Here is a 15,949-nt window from a genome sequence, read left to right as displayed (position 1 = left end):
TTTTAACTGGAGCGGTAACTTTGTGTGTCGCTGTGTCCTGAAAGCCTTTGAGATTCTCCTGCTGTCGTCTGGACGCTGTACAACTCAAACGGGACCAAAACATTATTGGTCTCACCGTTAACTACCGTTCATAGTTTTCAAGAAATGAGGTCCCATTGGAGACACAGGAAGGGGCGGGACTTTGCCTCTCTGTTGTCAGTGTTGCCGTAGTGACAGTGTACGTCTCTGCCAGCAGGTGGAGACTCTGCTATGAATCAGTGTGAGGACCGAGAGGACGGAGTCCTTCCCTCTAAAACCACCCGGGATGGGGGACATGACAGCCAGACCAAAGCTCAGAGGTGAGACTAGGATCTCGAAGTGTCCAGGACTCAGATCACTCCACCATCATGGTTCTCACTCAAAAACATATACAGTATATACATGATATTAACTAGATCGCTTTATTGAGTTTAAAACTGAACCTTGTTATTATCTGACTGTCCTGAGGTGAAGAATCAGGTCTTGGTCCAGACCTTTGTAGTCCATGTAGGGGATGATCTGAATCTAGTGTCGACTGTTGAATCCATTTGTTTTCACTTTGGTGAACAATCACTGAGACCAGAAGCTTTAATTGCCTTCAATACGGTTAGTTGTCTGAGAAGAAGAAGCAGTAAAGTTTGATGAGTCAAATAAATATTCAGATTAAATATTAACCTGACACACACCTGGACCTGACGCTGTAACCTGCTGACACTTCAGCTGATCAGCTTCAAATATTGATATGATAGGAATGAAAGTTTAACTGGGAAATTCAGATCTTTTCTCTGTTGGTCTGTTGGACCACAAAAACTCAGTGTCGATCAACAATAACTCACAACAGCTGATGGAATCTTCCACCTCAGTGGTTTGTAATTTACACACATGAAACATTTGCTGAATGAATAATGTGATGGTCTGAACTGCCAAACATCTCCCACAATGCAACTTGCCCCTCACACTACTTAGTTTGACAGCAGGATCGTTTTATGTTTATTTGCACCACTCATGACATTGCAGATAGGAAGGGGGTTTCCTCCATATCGTGACCTATGTATCATGATAATATTGTATTGGGATAATATCGAAGTAAAAGTATTTCTTAAATTCTATTTATTGTATCAGGATGCAGCAGCAGAGACCAGACTCCCCTAGACCTGGACCCAGCTGTGTGTCCATAAAGAGTGACCACTCTATGAATCCCCCTATTGTCTTTAAAGGTGACCAAGCTGCTGATGGAAGGTAAGAACTGAACCTGAACTCTCATTAGAGGATGAATCAGGTCTAGACCAGCACCTTAATCATAACTCGGAGTCCACCAGCCCTGAATCCTGCAACCCGTTCTGTCTTCTGAGCCACGATGAGTGACAGACAGTCTCTTGTTTCACTGAAGCTCGAACAGAAAGGACCGATTTAACTGGGATTAAACTACAGAATATGAAATAAACAATCTGTTGGGGATGTAGCAGGAGCAGATTTGGTTATCAACAGCTAATTATTAATGTCAATATGATTATCGATATTAATAACTATATTTAATATATTATCATGATATAATCATGAATAAACGGGGCACCACCCTGGGATCAGGGAAAAGATAACCTAAAACTGTATTCAGTCTCAATATAAAAGGTCTTATACTCACATGCCAATCATCGTGATCATTGGCATAGAAGTATGAAACAATCAAACAATTCAATAAAATAATCGCGGCTTAGCGATTTGGTCAGCTGACTTCAGACAGGAGCTGGAATGCAGGAACCGGTTTGGTCTCCTGTTGCAGCGATGTGCTGCGGTGGACGAGTCCACTTCCTGTTGCAACGTGGTGTTGCGATGGAAGAGCCTTGGCCTCCTGTTGCAGCGGTGTGCTGCGGTGGAGGAGCCACCTCCTGTTGTAACGCGTGTTACGGTGGAGAGAGTTGGAAGCGCGTTCTTAAGATGGCGCCGGTTTATATAGCTCACGGCTGCTCCCGGGGACCCCCTGGGGTACCTGTGGTTGTCAGCCAATAGGGCACCAGTTGTGTGACGTTGCACTTCGCACCCAGGTGAGAAGTGAAACTAAAATGGAGGTTGTAGTTTTTTATCTCCTTTGTTCCTTCATGACCGCATGTGGAGGCTTTTGTAGGCCGCATTGTGTAGTCCTAATGGTGAGGTCCCAATAAATCCAACCTTAAAGAGACAATGAGGAGAAAACCTCTTGAAAGAAAAGACTCATAGACGGGAAAAGTAAAGCGTTAATGACATAGAAGAGTAGCGGCCAGGCTAAGCTAAGCTAAGAACAGAAAGACTCCAAACTAAACAGACACTAAACTCAAGCACCGTCTTCCTCTCACTCAAGAGAGGTTGTAGAGTATTAAGTAAGACACTTTATATCCACCAGACTCTTATTTTAGGTTTTAACATAACTGATAATACCCGAGGAGGTGTCTATTATCAGGAGGTAATGGACTACGTGAAGGACAGAACCATCAGACGCCCAGTGGAGATTTTGCAACCAAAATGTAAAGTTGTTTCACGAGTAGGGGTGTAACGGTACACAAAAATCTCGGTTCGGTACGTACCTCGGTTTTGAGGTCACGGTTCGGTTCATTTTCGGTACAGTAAGAAAACAAAATGCAAAATATAAATGTGCTAGTTGTTTATTACTTTTGTGCTTTTAACAGTAGGAACATGCACTGGAGCTAGAATGCTGCTCAAAAATATAAATACAAGTATTTAAAATATTTATTTAAAAAATAAAAATAACAGACTGTTTCTTTAAAAAAAATGCTCCATCTGATGTGCAAAATTGAACAGTTGCAACACTAAATAGTTTCAAGTTGTTGCTCAGATTAAATAACATGAATAAGGCTCAGACTGTTTTTTTAAAAACAAATCTTTTCTCCATCTGATGTGCAAAATTGAACAGGGCAGGGAGAGGCTGTTTAAATGCGGTGGGGAGCTGTGTTTGCACTAAAGGCGGGTCCACACCGGACCGAAAATCGGCGTCTTTGAGAGAGTCGGCGTCCGTAACATGAGTCTCCTTGGTGTGGTCGCTCGAATCGGCCCACGTCGGCGTTCATTTCAACCGATTCAAATGTGTAATCCGCCATTCGAGTCGGCCATATTAAGTAGCCCGACTTCATTTACCGACGCGAGTCGGGCAGTCGGTGCGGTGTGGACCCGCCTTAACGCTACGCTCGTCTTTCTCCCCGTTGTAGCGATGTTCACGTGGGGGTGGTGCCGTTTCAAATGCGTCAACAGGTTTGACGTGTTGCCAGAAACATACCCGACCTCACATGAACAATGTCGGCAAACCGCTTTGCCGAAGTGTTCCCAAACGGGAGACCTTAATGTCGCGGGAGGGTCCTCCAACTCTGGCTTGTTGCCAACGCTAGCGGCATTAGCCATGACGTCCGCTACTACTGCTGTTTATTGTGTCGCGGTGTGCGCAACTGCGCATGTGCGGCTGCAGCACGCTCCACAAATGCGGTCCTCTACTTAATATGTCCGTATGGAAACTCGTTCGGTACGCCTCCGTTCCGAACCGAGCCCCCCGTACCGAAACGGTTCAATACAAATACATGTACCGTTACACCCCTATTCACGAGTCATAACTCCGTTTCCCCATCATTGTGTGGAAGAAAACTCTTCAGGTCCAATTCTGTAGCTGGTTCAAATGAGGTTTAATCACTGACAGTGGAGAAAAGAAATTCACAGTGTATCTATGAAGATCCAGTCTGTCGAATGGCCTGGCCGAGTTGGATTTATACAGAACAGTCGAGAGAACAAAAGGGAAGGTGTCATGAGTGGATTTGCATTGAATCAACACATGTCTCTCTGCAGAAGAAGAGACATCTGTTGATATCTACAAGGTGTGACCGTTCTCGGGAGAGCTAGACGATGTCACTACAGGGGTCACTCATCGGGCCTTGATCAATGTATGAAAGACAAACAGTTCAGGAAGAGGGAAAGATCAAAGAGTCTTTTCATCAAGACTGCAAGGGTTAAATTCAATAGAAACAGCTCAGCAGGACATTTGATGTTCCTGAGAGAAAGGAACATTATATGGGGAACAAATAAGAAATGTAAGGTAACACATTTTCTTCTACAATTGTCACCCCATAAGGTTCTCATGCAACGGAAACATTGTCCACTGCTCCCGTTATTAGGACGGACCTTAGATACGACTTGGCAACGGGAGATATTTCTAGTCCGCTCAGCTTATAGAACCCTTAGGCTCAGCTACAAACCACAAAGCTAACATTATGCTAGCAAAACGCTGAGTGCAGCACTAAGTCGGATCCACAGTGCAGGACTAAGTCGGGTCCACAACGTGGTCTAATGTGACCCAGATCCATTTATAGTATTGATTCTGACACTAGCATCGTCTCTTAGAGCAAGACTCATCAATATAAAGATAAACAGAGCAAACTGATTCATGAAGCTCAACTAGTTAGAATCTGAAATTGTATTTAATGTATCAGGATGCAGCAGCAGAGACCAGACTCCCCTGGACCTGGAACTGGTCCCAGCTGTGTCTCCATGAAGAGTGACTGGTCTATGCCTCGCATTATTAAATTTAAAGCTGACCAAGCTGCTGATGGAAGGTAAGAACTAAACCTGAACCCTCCTTGGAGGATGAATCAGGTCTAGACCAGCCAGAGAAAAGTTAAGAGTCAGTGAGAAGCTAAATTGGCTAACGTGACAGCTACTGCAAGCTAAGCTAAGCTAAGATGTGCTAAAGTGGGTTTACATCGGAGCTGACCAGTTCCGTAAAGTGAAGGCAATGCTGAAGTGCCTTAAACTGTCAATCTATCTGGATGTATAGAAGTCTATGAGAAAATGGTCCTACTTCTCTCTGCTGGCCACCAGGGGGCGACTCCTCTCTGGTTGTATAGAAGTCTATGAGAAAATGGTCCTACTTCTCTCTTGATGTATTATCTCAGTAAACATTGTAAACATGAGTTTATGGTCTCAATCTCTAGTTTCAAGTCTTCTTCAATCCAGCATGATGTTCATTTAGTACATTATGGTCCATTTAGAGTCCACCAGACCAGAAAGCAGGGGATGCTTTAGGGGGCGGGGCTTACCTGTTGATTGACAGGTTGCTACCACACTACCAATGCTGGTTAGCTACTAAGATGACTTAAACACTTAGCTGTAAAGTTGACCTTGAATTATGAAGCTAACTTTGTTAGCAGCTTCACACCAGAATCCAGATGGATCCAGATCCAGTAAGGTTGCCGCTCTGGGTGCCGCTCTGCCGCTTGTGTTCATCAGATCCACCCTTTGTGCAGAATCTGAGGCTTCAAAACTGTAGTCCACAAACCAACAGGCGATGTCGCCATGACAACGTCCACTTCTGATCTACAGTCTGTGGTTTAGTGACTCTTTAAACTTGGTTTTCTCCACAGAGTTCAGCAGATCTCAGAGGTTCCGTTGACCCAGCAGCATCAAACAGACCTGGACTCCATATTTATGGTGAGTACATGTACAAGCTCACCTTACACTATTAACCACATCAACTACAGATTCAATGCTGAACAGGTTCTAGTGGTCTCCATGCTGCTCAGACCCACACATGAATCCCATGTTGGGTTCTTTAGAGTTCATGTTCAGTTTATCCTTTTGTTCCAGCTGCTGGAGGAGAACATCGGCACTTTTGTGAAGAACGAGCTGAAGAAGATCCAGAAGGTCCTGAGTCCAGATTACCCAGAATGCTTGGAGAATGAGGACGAGGAGTTGTTGGATGGTGAGGATGAAGAGCAGAGGAGGAACAGAGAGGCGTTTCAGAAGATCACAGTGCACTTCCTGAGGAGAATGAAGCAGGAGGAGCTGGCTGACTGTCTGCAGATCAGTAAGAGGATTTTAACAGTTTTAACATGGTGGAAAGAAGAGAAGGATTCAACATGAAGAACTTCATATTTCTCCTAATAGGCTGCACACAACTTCAATGTTTAGGTTCTCTGGTTGTCTACAGACCCGATTACAGCCAATGTCATCATAAATATATGTACGCATGATGTCAATGTTTATGTTGTTTTGCTTCAACCATCCAGACGAGTTAGAAGCTTTAAACAGTGAATTTAAACTGTTAGTAGCATCTTGATGTCTGCTTGTTACGTGTTCGGTTGTCAGAATCAATATTACAACAGACTCAAGTTCTACAGAGTTCAGACAGGATCACGACCGTTTCAGAGGAACAGGTGTTTCACTTCACCCAGTGACCTTGTTAACTGGTGACTTTCAGCTAGGAACTAAATAGTTGCTAGATGAAAACAAAAATGTATTTAAAACAGGCTTCTACGAGGACACCTCCATGTTTTCAATGGTGGCGTCTCAGCCTGGAGGATTACAGTATACCAGGATATTTAAATATCCAAACGGTACTATTTTCAACACCGTCATCAATACCGTCTCTTTCTATGATGCTGTATTGTGATGTGTTGTAGTGACCAGTGTTTCTGTTTTGTTGCCTTAAAAATCTCATTCTGGTGAATTTTCCTTTCAAAACCAAAACGGCGAATTGAGGCGATACAAGAGGCTCTTTATTTCTAGACTGACTCACTGAGCTTAACAGCTGCAGTTCAAAGGGTTATATATCCTTCCAGTTCTGTTTGTCTTGTAAATGTCTTTTATTTTACTTCTGTTGGCTTCATCAGGTGCACCTGATTGATTTTGTCTCCATTAGTTTGATTTAATCATGAAAGAAGCTCATGATGTCACTACTACTGAGGACTATAGGAATACATGGCTCTAACACATGGCTTGTTCATAGACTGTAAAAGGGTCTGTAGGATCCACTAACTGGGTTCCTTTGTTGTTTATTCAGGAACCGCTGGTGCAGTGTACCAACGTAAACTCAAGTCTTACCTCAAGAAGAAGTTCCAGTGTTTGTTTGAGGGCATCACAAGAGCAGGAAACCCAACCCTCCTGAATCAGGTCTACACGGAGCTCCACGTCACAGAGGGAGGGACTGCAGAGGTCAATGAGGAACATGAGGTCAGACAGATTGAAACGGCATCCAGGAAACCAGACAGACCAGAAACAACCATCAGACAAGAAGACATCTTTAAAGGCTCACCTGGAAGGGATGAACCAATCAGAACAGTGATGACAAAGGGAGTGGCTGGCATCGGGAAAACAGTGTTAACACAGAAGTTCACTCTGGACTGGGCTGAAGACAAAGCCAACCAGAACATACAGTTCACGTTTCCATTCACTTTCAGAGAGCTGAACCTGCTGAAAGAGAAGAAGTTCAGCTTGGTGGAACTCCTTCATCACTTCTTCCCTGAAACCAAAGAAGCAGGAATCTGCAGGTTTGAAGGGTTCCAGGTTGTGTTCATCTTTGACGGTCTGGATGAGTGTCGACTTCCTCTGGACTTCCTCAACAACGAGATCTTGACTGATGTTACAGAGTCCACCTCAGTGGATGTGCTGCTGACAAACCTCATCAGGGGGAAACTGCTTCCCTCTGCTCATCTCTGGATAACCACAAGACCTGCAGCAGCCAATCAGATCCCTCCTGGGTGTGTTGACAGGGTGACAGAGGTCAGAGGGTTCACTGACCCACAGAAGGAGGACTACTTCAGGAAGAGGTTCAGAGATGAGGAGCAGGCCAACAGGATCATCGCCCACATCAAGACCTCACGAAGCCTCCACATCATGTGCCACATCCCGGTCTTCTGCTGGATCACTGCTACAGTTCTGGAGGAGGTGTTGAGCAGGGAGGGAGGGGAGCTGCCCAAGACCCTGACCGACATGTACATCCACTTCCTGGTGGTTCAGTCCAAACTGAAGAACGTCAAGTATGATGGAGGAGCTGATACGGATCCACACTGGAGTCCACAAAGCAGGAAGATGATTGAGTCTCTAGGAAAACTGGCTTTTGAGCAGCTGCAGAAAGGAAACCTGATCTTCTATGAACCAGACCTGAAAGAGTGTGGCATCGATATCAAAGCAGCCTCAGTGTACTCAGGAGTGTTCACACAGGTCTTCAGAGAGGAGAGAGGACTGTACCAGGACCAGGTGTTCTGCTTCGTCCATCTGAGTGTTCAGGAGTTTCTGGCTGCTCTTCATGTCCATCTGACCTTCATCAAGTCTGGTGTCAATCTGATGGCAGAAAAACAAACAACCTCATCGTTGTTTAAAGTCTCCAGAGACAAACCTAAACCAAAACATCTGCACCAGAGAGCTGTGGACAAGGCTTTACAGAGTCCAAACGGACACCTGGACCTGTTCCTCCGCTTCCTTCTGGGTCTGTCACTAGAGACCAATCAGAAACACCTACGAGGTCTGCTGACACAAACAGGAAGTAGCTCACAGACCAATCAGGGAACAGTCAGGTACATCAAGAAGAAGCTTGATGAGGATCTGTCTCCAGAGAGAAGCATCAATCTGTTCCACTGTCTGAATGAACTGAATGATCGTTCTCTGGTGGAGGAGATCCAACAGTATCTGACTTCAGGACGTCTCTCCTCCGATGAACTGTCTGCTGGTCAGTGGTCAGCTCTGGTCTTCATCTTACTGTCTTCAGAAAAACATCTGGACGTGTTTGACCTGAAGGAATACTCTGCTTCAGAGGAGGCTCTTCTGAGGCTGCTGCCGGTGGTCCAAGCCTCCAGCAAAGCTCTGTAAATATAGTTTTTCATTCAGAAAACAACAAACCATCTTGGAATTACAAGGTTCTATCTGCATTCTGAACGATTTGATTGGTTTTCCCAACTGTAAAAGGTAAAGAAGTAAAAAGTAGTTCTAAATAGTTACTTAACAGTAAAGGTAAGAAAGTATTAAGTGAAAAAACTACTGGAGTACTGAGTAACTTCTGAGTAAATTCTGATTATTGTGGCCCCGCACCTGGTGATCTGAGAGACTACCAGGAGGCATAGACGTTGGAAGGGCAGCTAACCCCCCCAGTTACATAAAAATCAATGCTTTCTCTAACATGAAGCGTTTGTCACCTCAGCTGAAAGAAAAGAAAAAACACAGCTCACCGCTTCATCCAGCGTCTCTCCTCTCTGTCTGTTTCACCGACACACACACACACACACACACACACACACACACACACAGTGATCGATAGTCATGTCGAAGACATTTATTCTAACTTTTCTCTGAGTTTTGTCGACATAAGAATGACTCGACCCACAAGAATCTGAGTGATGAGCAGCTACAAACAGAATCTCACATCAGAAACATTCAGAAATGAACTGATTCACAACTGAAAGTGAAACTTAAATAGGATCGACAGATTCACTGACGTTAGACGGTAAAAGTCGGGGGGATTTCAAAAAGTGGGCTGTATATTGTGACTCCTCCATAAATGATTGCACATACACTTGCATATTTATGCACATTTGTCTCTGAATGACAAGGATTTAGAATTAAAACACGTTAAAAGAGTTCTATCTATAACCGGGCGTGGAGAGTTTGTGTGCTGTCATGTGACTGCCTGGCTGCGTTTGATTGGTGAATCGGAGTCACGTGAGAGTCTTGAAAGAAGACTCAGACAGAAATAAACAGATGGCACAGTGTGACGTTAACCTCACCATGGAGCCTAATACACCACCCAGCTGCAACAATAACCTGATGAACAAACATGTTAAACATCATTTAACTTCATTATGATAATAATGTCAGTTAGAACCTGAGGTGATTAACAGTTGTTTGTAATTGTTTCATCACTAATTTCTGATTCCTCTTCAGACTCAGTGGCTGTAACCTCTCAGAGAGAAGCTGTGAAGGTCTGTCCTCAGTTCTCAGCTCCCAGTCCTCCAGTCTGAGAGACCTGGACCTGAGTCACAACGACCTGCAGGATTCAGGAGTGAAGCTGCTGTCTGCTGGCCTGGAGAGTCCACACTGTCGACTGGAAACTCTCAGGTCAGATTCAACTACTTTGAGAAGTTTACCTATGAAGCTTTCAATGATGTGTTTACATGCACCAAATATTCAGTTATTTATATTCATGTATTCCTAAAATACACGTTTGCTACTAATCTGTTAACATGGCTGATGAAATACTGTTTCTGCTGCTAACGACTTGCCAGCAAAAGAACAAAACAAAACTTTTATCAAAACCAAACCTCTTGTTTATCTTTTCCCTGCCGTTCGATGTTTTAATAGTTTAATAAATCCACCTGGCGTTTATAAATGCTGTTGCAAACGTCAGTCAGTCTATGTTTGTGAACGTCACTCCATGAACATGTGAGCCTGAACTACAACACCAGACTGTCTCTGCTGTCAAGGTGGACCCAGTTTGAACCACTTTCTATACAGTTGAGTTTATTGAGTTTTATATGAAATGAACTAATATTCTTGTCACGGTGGCTGAAGCAGCAGGGAGGACCCACATGCAGACTCAAAGCTATGCAGATGCAATGAAGACATTTTTTTTTTTAATATTTTATTTTCAAATGTTTCAGTTTTTATGTAGACAAAACACAGCGACAGAAGAGAGAGAAAAAAAAGACAACAACAACAAAATAACACAAAACAACAGAGCTGCCAGACAAAATTAAAAATGTGTCTTAGATGAATATAATTTTGCCGTTATCTACAGGTGTTACAGAGATACAAGTTGCAGTACAGTCAAGAGCACATCTCTGCAGAAAAGGATTACACGTCTTTAAGATAGTCAATGAATGGACCCCAAATGCTCAGAAAGCGGTTTTGTGTTTTAGAGTTGTGGAAGCGTATCCTTTCCATCTGGATAATCACAGTCATTTCGAAAGCAAGGGGGAGTGGGGGATTTCCAGTCCAGGAGAATCATTTTCTTTGCAGCAACCATGCTCAGCATTAGTGCTTGTTGTATCTCAGGCGAGTACCTGAGGGCATTCTCCGAGCACCCAAAGAGCGCCAGCTCTGGGTCAGGGGCAATGTCCAAGTTATAGACCAGACTAAGCCACTGAAACACATCACACCAGAACTTATGCAGTTGAGGACATACGGTAACCAAAAAAGATGCGATAACGAACCCTCTGCACCTCCGCATCGGTCACACAGTGGAGAAAGTGATGGATAGATTCTATGCCGTTTAAGTTTAGAATAGTACAGTCGATGAACGACTTTAAATTGAATCAATTTGTATCTAACATTGATAGAACAGGTATGAATTCTAGTCAAAGCTAGGTTCCAGGTATCGTCAGACACCTCAAGCTCCAGTTCATTAGACCCGGCTTCTCTAAGGTGATGAGTGGATGCGGAGGTGGAGAACAAGGACACAAAGCGAGATATTAGGTGCCCGGAGTCAGGAGGGAGCAGCATGAGATCATAGAATGGGCAACTTGTTGGCATGGTTTCAAAGTTTGGAAATACACCTTTAACATAGTGCCTGACTTGGAGATATCGAAAGTGATGAGAATTTGGCAAATTAAACTTTGTTGTCAGCTGACCAAATGAAGCAAAATGTTTGTGTACATATAGGTCTTCGAGGGCCACAAGTCCACTCCCTCTCCAGTCTGCGAACACCCTATCCGCCTGAGATGGTAAAAATGAATGGTTATGGCATATAGGAGTGTGTACAGAAGTATTCGGCAGCTTGCAAACGCTTCTTATCTGGTTCAAGATCCTAAGGGAGTTTCTCAAAATAAAGTTGTTACCAATAAGTTTACAAGGAGACTCTGTCTTGGAGAAAAGTAAGGTGCAAAGGGAGGAGCCCTGTACCGCTGTGGCTTCAATGTTTAACCACAGGGGAGAGCTGTTAGGAACCCCACCGGGCTGACCCTGCCGCCAGTACATCAAGGCTCTAGCATTAGCTGCCCAATAATAACTCCTGAATACAGGGAGACCAAACCCCCCCTCCTCTGTAGGCTTTTGCAGGTGTGCTTTAGATATGCGATGCGCCTTGTACCCCCAAATAAAAGGAAAGACAATTGAGTCTAGTTTCTTAAAAAATGCTGAGGTGAGAAAGATTGGCAGATTCTGAAATAAGTATAAAAACCTAGGGAGGGTCACCATCTTGATTGCATTGATACGCCCCACCATAGACAGTGGCAGAGTTCTCCATTTCTCTATGTTGCATTTTAGCTTCAGGATCATATCGGCATAGTTAAGTTTAAATAAATGCTTAGGATCACGGGATATTTTAAGCCCTAGATACGTGAAATGATCTTTCACTAGCGTAAATGGCAGTGCGTCAAGAAAACATGGGTCTAGACTGTCTGATAGGGGCATGAACTCACTCTTACCCCAATTGATTGTATAGCCAGAGAGGTTGCCAAATGAGTTAATGAAGTCAAGCAAAGGGGGAACAGACGCCTCTGGATCCGAGAGATATAATAATGTATCATCCGCATAAAGGCCCACCCGGCTTTCTATCTCCCCTATCTTAATGCCCTTGATGCCAGGATGACTCCTGATCCCTATCGCAAGGGGCTCCAGGGCCACATCGAAGAGCAGGGGCGACAGCGGGTCACCCTGCCTGACTCCTCGGTGCAACCCAAAAGGCCCAGATTTATCATTATTGGTGAGGATGAAAGATTTTGGGCAGAGGTATAACATCTTGACCCAGGTAATGAAGGAGTCCCCAATTCCAAATCTCCTAAGAGCTTCAAACATAAAAGGCCACTCTATTTGATCAAATGCCTTGGCCGCGTCGAGGGCCAAGACAGCTGCTCTGGAGTCCCCTGATTGGTTGGCATATATATTATTCAGAAGCCGCCGCACATTACAGAATGAGAATCTACCTGAGATAAACCCTGTTTGGTCAGGATGTATAATTGAGGAGATGTGCCTTCCTAACCTGTTGGCTAGCACCTTCGTGATGGACTTCTGGTCAAAGTTAAGGAGAGCAATGGGCCTATAATTATAGGCATATATTCGCTTCATACAGTGACCCCGGAAATGCATTGTTCTCAGCGGAGTCCTTGATCATCCTAAGCAAGAGCGGGGCGAGTGTTTTATGAAATGCTTTATAAAACTCGCAGCCAAACCCGTCTGGGCCAGCTGCTTTACCAGAGGGAAATGATTTAATTGCCTCAACTAACTCATCCTCCGTGAAGTCTGAATCAAGTTCAAACCTGGATGACTCATTTAGTGTTGGCAGGCTGAGGGAGTCAAAAAAATTAGCGAAATCTGTATTAGTTGCTCTAGATTTAGCAGTGTTGAAGCGAGTGTTTATTTCCTTAGGATTGACCAGAAAGTCTCCTGTTTTGGATTTTATTTTATAAATTGCACGGCTCGCCTGGGCACCCTTCAACTGTCTGGCCAGCAGCCTCTCTGGTCTATCACCTAACTCGAAGTGTTTTTGTTTACTTTTAACCCTCGGGGCACTTTGGGGGACCGTTTGGGTACTTTTGATTTTTGAGTATCAATATCTCTGTCAGTTTAACGCCTACTTTTCTGAAACTTCTCCAAGGAATGTCTTTTAATTTTTAAAACATTTTTTTTTCATCCATTTGATTGCAAGATGTATAGAATATACCATAAAAAAAATTCCCACACCTGCCACCTTCGGGACCGTGGCGGGCCCCATTAACTCCCATTATAAAACCATAAAATTAGTTTTTTTTGACATACTGTGAAACGGTCATTTTTTTCTCTAAAGCCAGCATCAATGTGACTTCCCAAGCCTCTCCCTTCAAAATAACAGAAAAAAAGGTTTGAGGTGTGCTGACTCCCTCAAACCACTGGGGGCAGTAGAGCAAACCACACACAGTTTCAATGGATGGAATGGTTGTCTTATCCTGCAGAATGCATGCCAGTGAAGAGGCTGAAATCCACAAAAATGGTCTTAGTGTGTTGGAATTAATATAAAAGAGTGGTGTGAATGTGTTTGAGAATAAATTGTGTGTGTGTGTGTGTGTCTGAGTGTGTGTTTGTGAAAATGAGCTCTTCACAGGCAAATGGAGATTTGTGCATGTCTTTTTTTCTTGATCAAAAGAGAGACTCCACTGCACTGTTGGCTGTGTGGTATAAAATATCAATGCTGTTGCTTCTCTGAAGTCTGCACAACTAGTTTGCAGCCTGGTCAGACTGGTCATTTGTCCAACAGACAGCAGACAGTCATGAGGAGCAGCCTGAGATCAGAGCACAGTGTCACAATAGGAGCCTAGTTCGTATTCTGCAAAATGCATGACCAGAACGGCTCAAATATGCTTTGGGTGTGTTGGGATTGATATAAAAGAGTGGTGTGAATGTGATTGATTGTGTGTGTGTGTGTGTGTGTGTGTGTGTGTGTGTGTGTGTGTGTGTGTGTGTGTGTGTGTGTGTGTGTGTGTGTCTGTGTCTGTGTGAAATTCAATTCCGAAGGGCCAGGTGGGATTTGTTTATGTTTTTGTTTCTTGATCAAAAGAGACCCTCCTCTGTAGTATTGGCTGTGTGGTTTTACATTTACATTTAGGTCATTTAGCTTTTGTCCAAAGCGACTTACAATAATTACATTTGTCAAAAGAAAGAAACAAAGAAACCATAACGTATCATTGCCGATAAAGTAAGAGCTAAAAAATAGTCACCACTGAGGACCATAACAGAGAAGAGTCTGGACTTTGTTGAGCAACATTTGTTTGATTTCAGCGATGGTGGTACCAGCCGGCCAGCTGAAGTAGAGGAGCGAAGTGCTCACCTCAGGCCGTGAGGTTTGACCAGTGTAAATGGCCTCATTTATATAGCGCGTTTCTCCAAAGCGTGTTTGGAGGTAGATGGGTGCCGTTCAATTGATGGCCTTGAAGGCCAGTGCCATCGTCTTGAATTGGATGCGTGCTGCAACAGGGAGCCAGTGGAGGTCACGGAGGAGGGGGGTCACATGGGAGAATTTGGGTAGATTGAAGATAAGGCGTGCTGCAGCATTCTGGATACGCTGCAATGGTTTAGTTGCAGAGGCCGGGAGTCCGGCCAGGAGAGAGTTGCAGTAGTCAAGGCGGGAGATGACCAGTGCTTGGACCTGGAGTTGTGTTGCATCCTTTGTGAGGAAGGTCAGAATCCTGCGGATATTCCATCCATCCATCCATTTTCTTCCGCTTATCCGGTACCGGGTCGCGGGGGCAGCTGCCTGAGCAGGGACGCCCAGACTTCCCTCTCCCCGGACACTTCCCCCAGCTCCTCCGGGAGGACCCCAAGGCGTTCCCAGGCCAGCCGGGTGACATAGTCACTCCAGCGTGTCCTGGGTCTTCCTCGGGGTCTCCTCCCGGTGGGGCATGCCTGGAACACCTCCCGAGGGAGGCGTCCAGGGGGCATCCGATGCAGATGCCCGAGCCACCTCAACTGGCTCCTCTCGATGTGGAGGAGCAGCGGCTCTACTCCGAGCTCCCCCCGTGTGACGGAGCTCCTCACCCTATCTCTAAGGGAGCGCCCCGCCACCCTGCGGAGGAAGCTCATTTCGGCCGCTTGTATCCGGGATCTTATTCTTTCGGTCATGACCCAAAGTTCATGACCATAGGTGAGGGTAGGAACGTAGATTGACCGGTAAACCGAGAGCTTCGCCTTTCGGCTTAGCTCTCTCTTTACCACGACGGACCGATACAGCGACCGCATTACTGCAGCCGCTGCACCGATCCGCCTGTCAATCTCGCGTTCCATCCTTCCCTCACTCGTGAACAAGACCCCAAGATACTTAAACTCCTCCACTTGAGGCAGGAACTCCCCCCCGACCTGGAGGGAGCAAGCCACCTTTTTCCGGTCGAGAACCATGGCCTCAGATTTGGAGGTGCTAATCCTCATCCCGGCTGCTTCACACTCGGCTGCAAACCGCCCCAGGACATGCTGGAGGTCCTGGCTCGAAGGAGCCAACAAGACCACATCGTCCGCAAAAAGCAGGGATGAAATCCAGTGGCTCCCGAACCAGATCCCCTCCGGCCCACGGCTGCGCCTAGAAATCCTGTCCATAAAAATAATGAACAGGACCGGTGACAAAGGGCAGCCCTGCCGGAGTCCAACATGCACCTGGAACAGGTCTGACTTACTGCCGGCAATGCGAACCAAGCTCCTGCTCCGGTCATACAGGGACCGAACAGCCCTT

At 45.1% G+C, this 15,949-nt stretch overlaps 1 protein-coding gene across 1 annotated transcript in view; it reads left to right on the top strand.

Moving 5' to 3' along the window:
• LOC311030186 (uncharacterized protein) overlaps nucleotides 1-15,949 on the top strand; it is a 426,559-nt gene that overhangs the window by 346,477 nt on the left and 64,133 nt on the right. Inside the window, exon 16 of the mRNA XM_084035816.1 lies at nucleotides 9,703-9,876. Coding sequence (XP_083891942.1) covers nucleotides 9,703-9,876 — 174 coding nt within the window. The remainder of the gene's footprint in view (nucleotides 1-9,702; nucleotides 9,877-15,949) is intronic.

The sequence above is a fragment of the Eutrigla gurnardus genome (genome assembly GCF_963514095.1).
Source record: "Eutrigla gurnardus genome assembly, chromosome: 19".
Lineage (NCBI taxonomy): Eukaryota > Metazoa > Chordata > Actinopteri > Perciformes > Triglidae > Eutrigla > Eutrigla gurnardus.
This window is presented reverse-complemented; position numbering and strand designations above follow the sequence as displayed.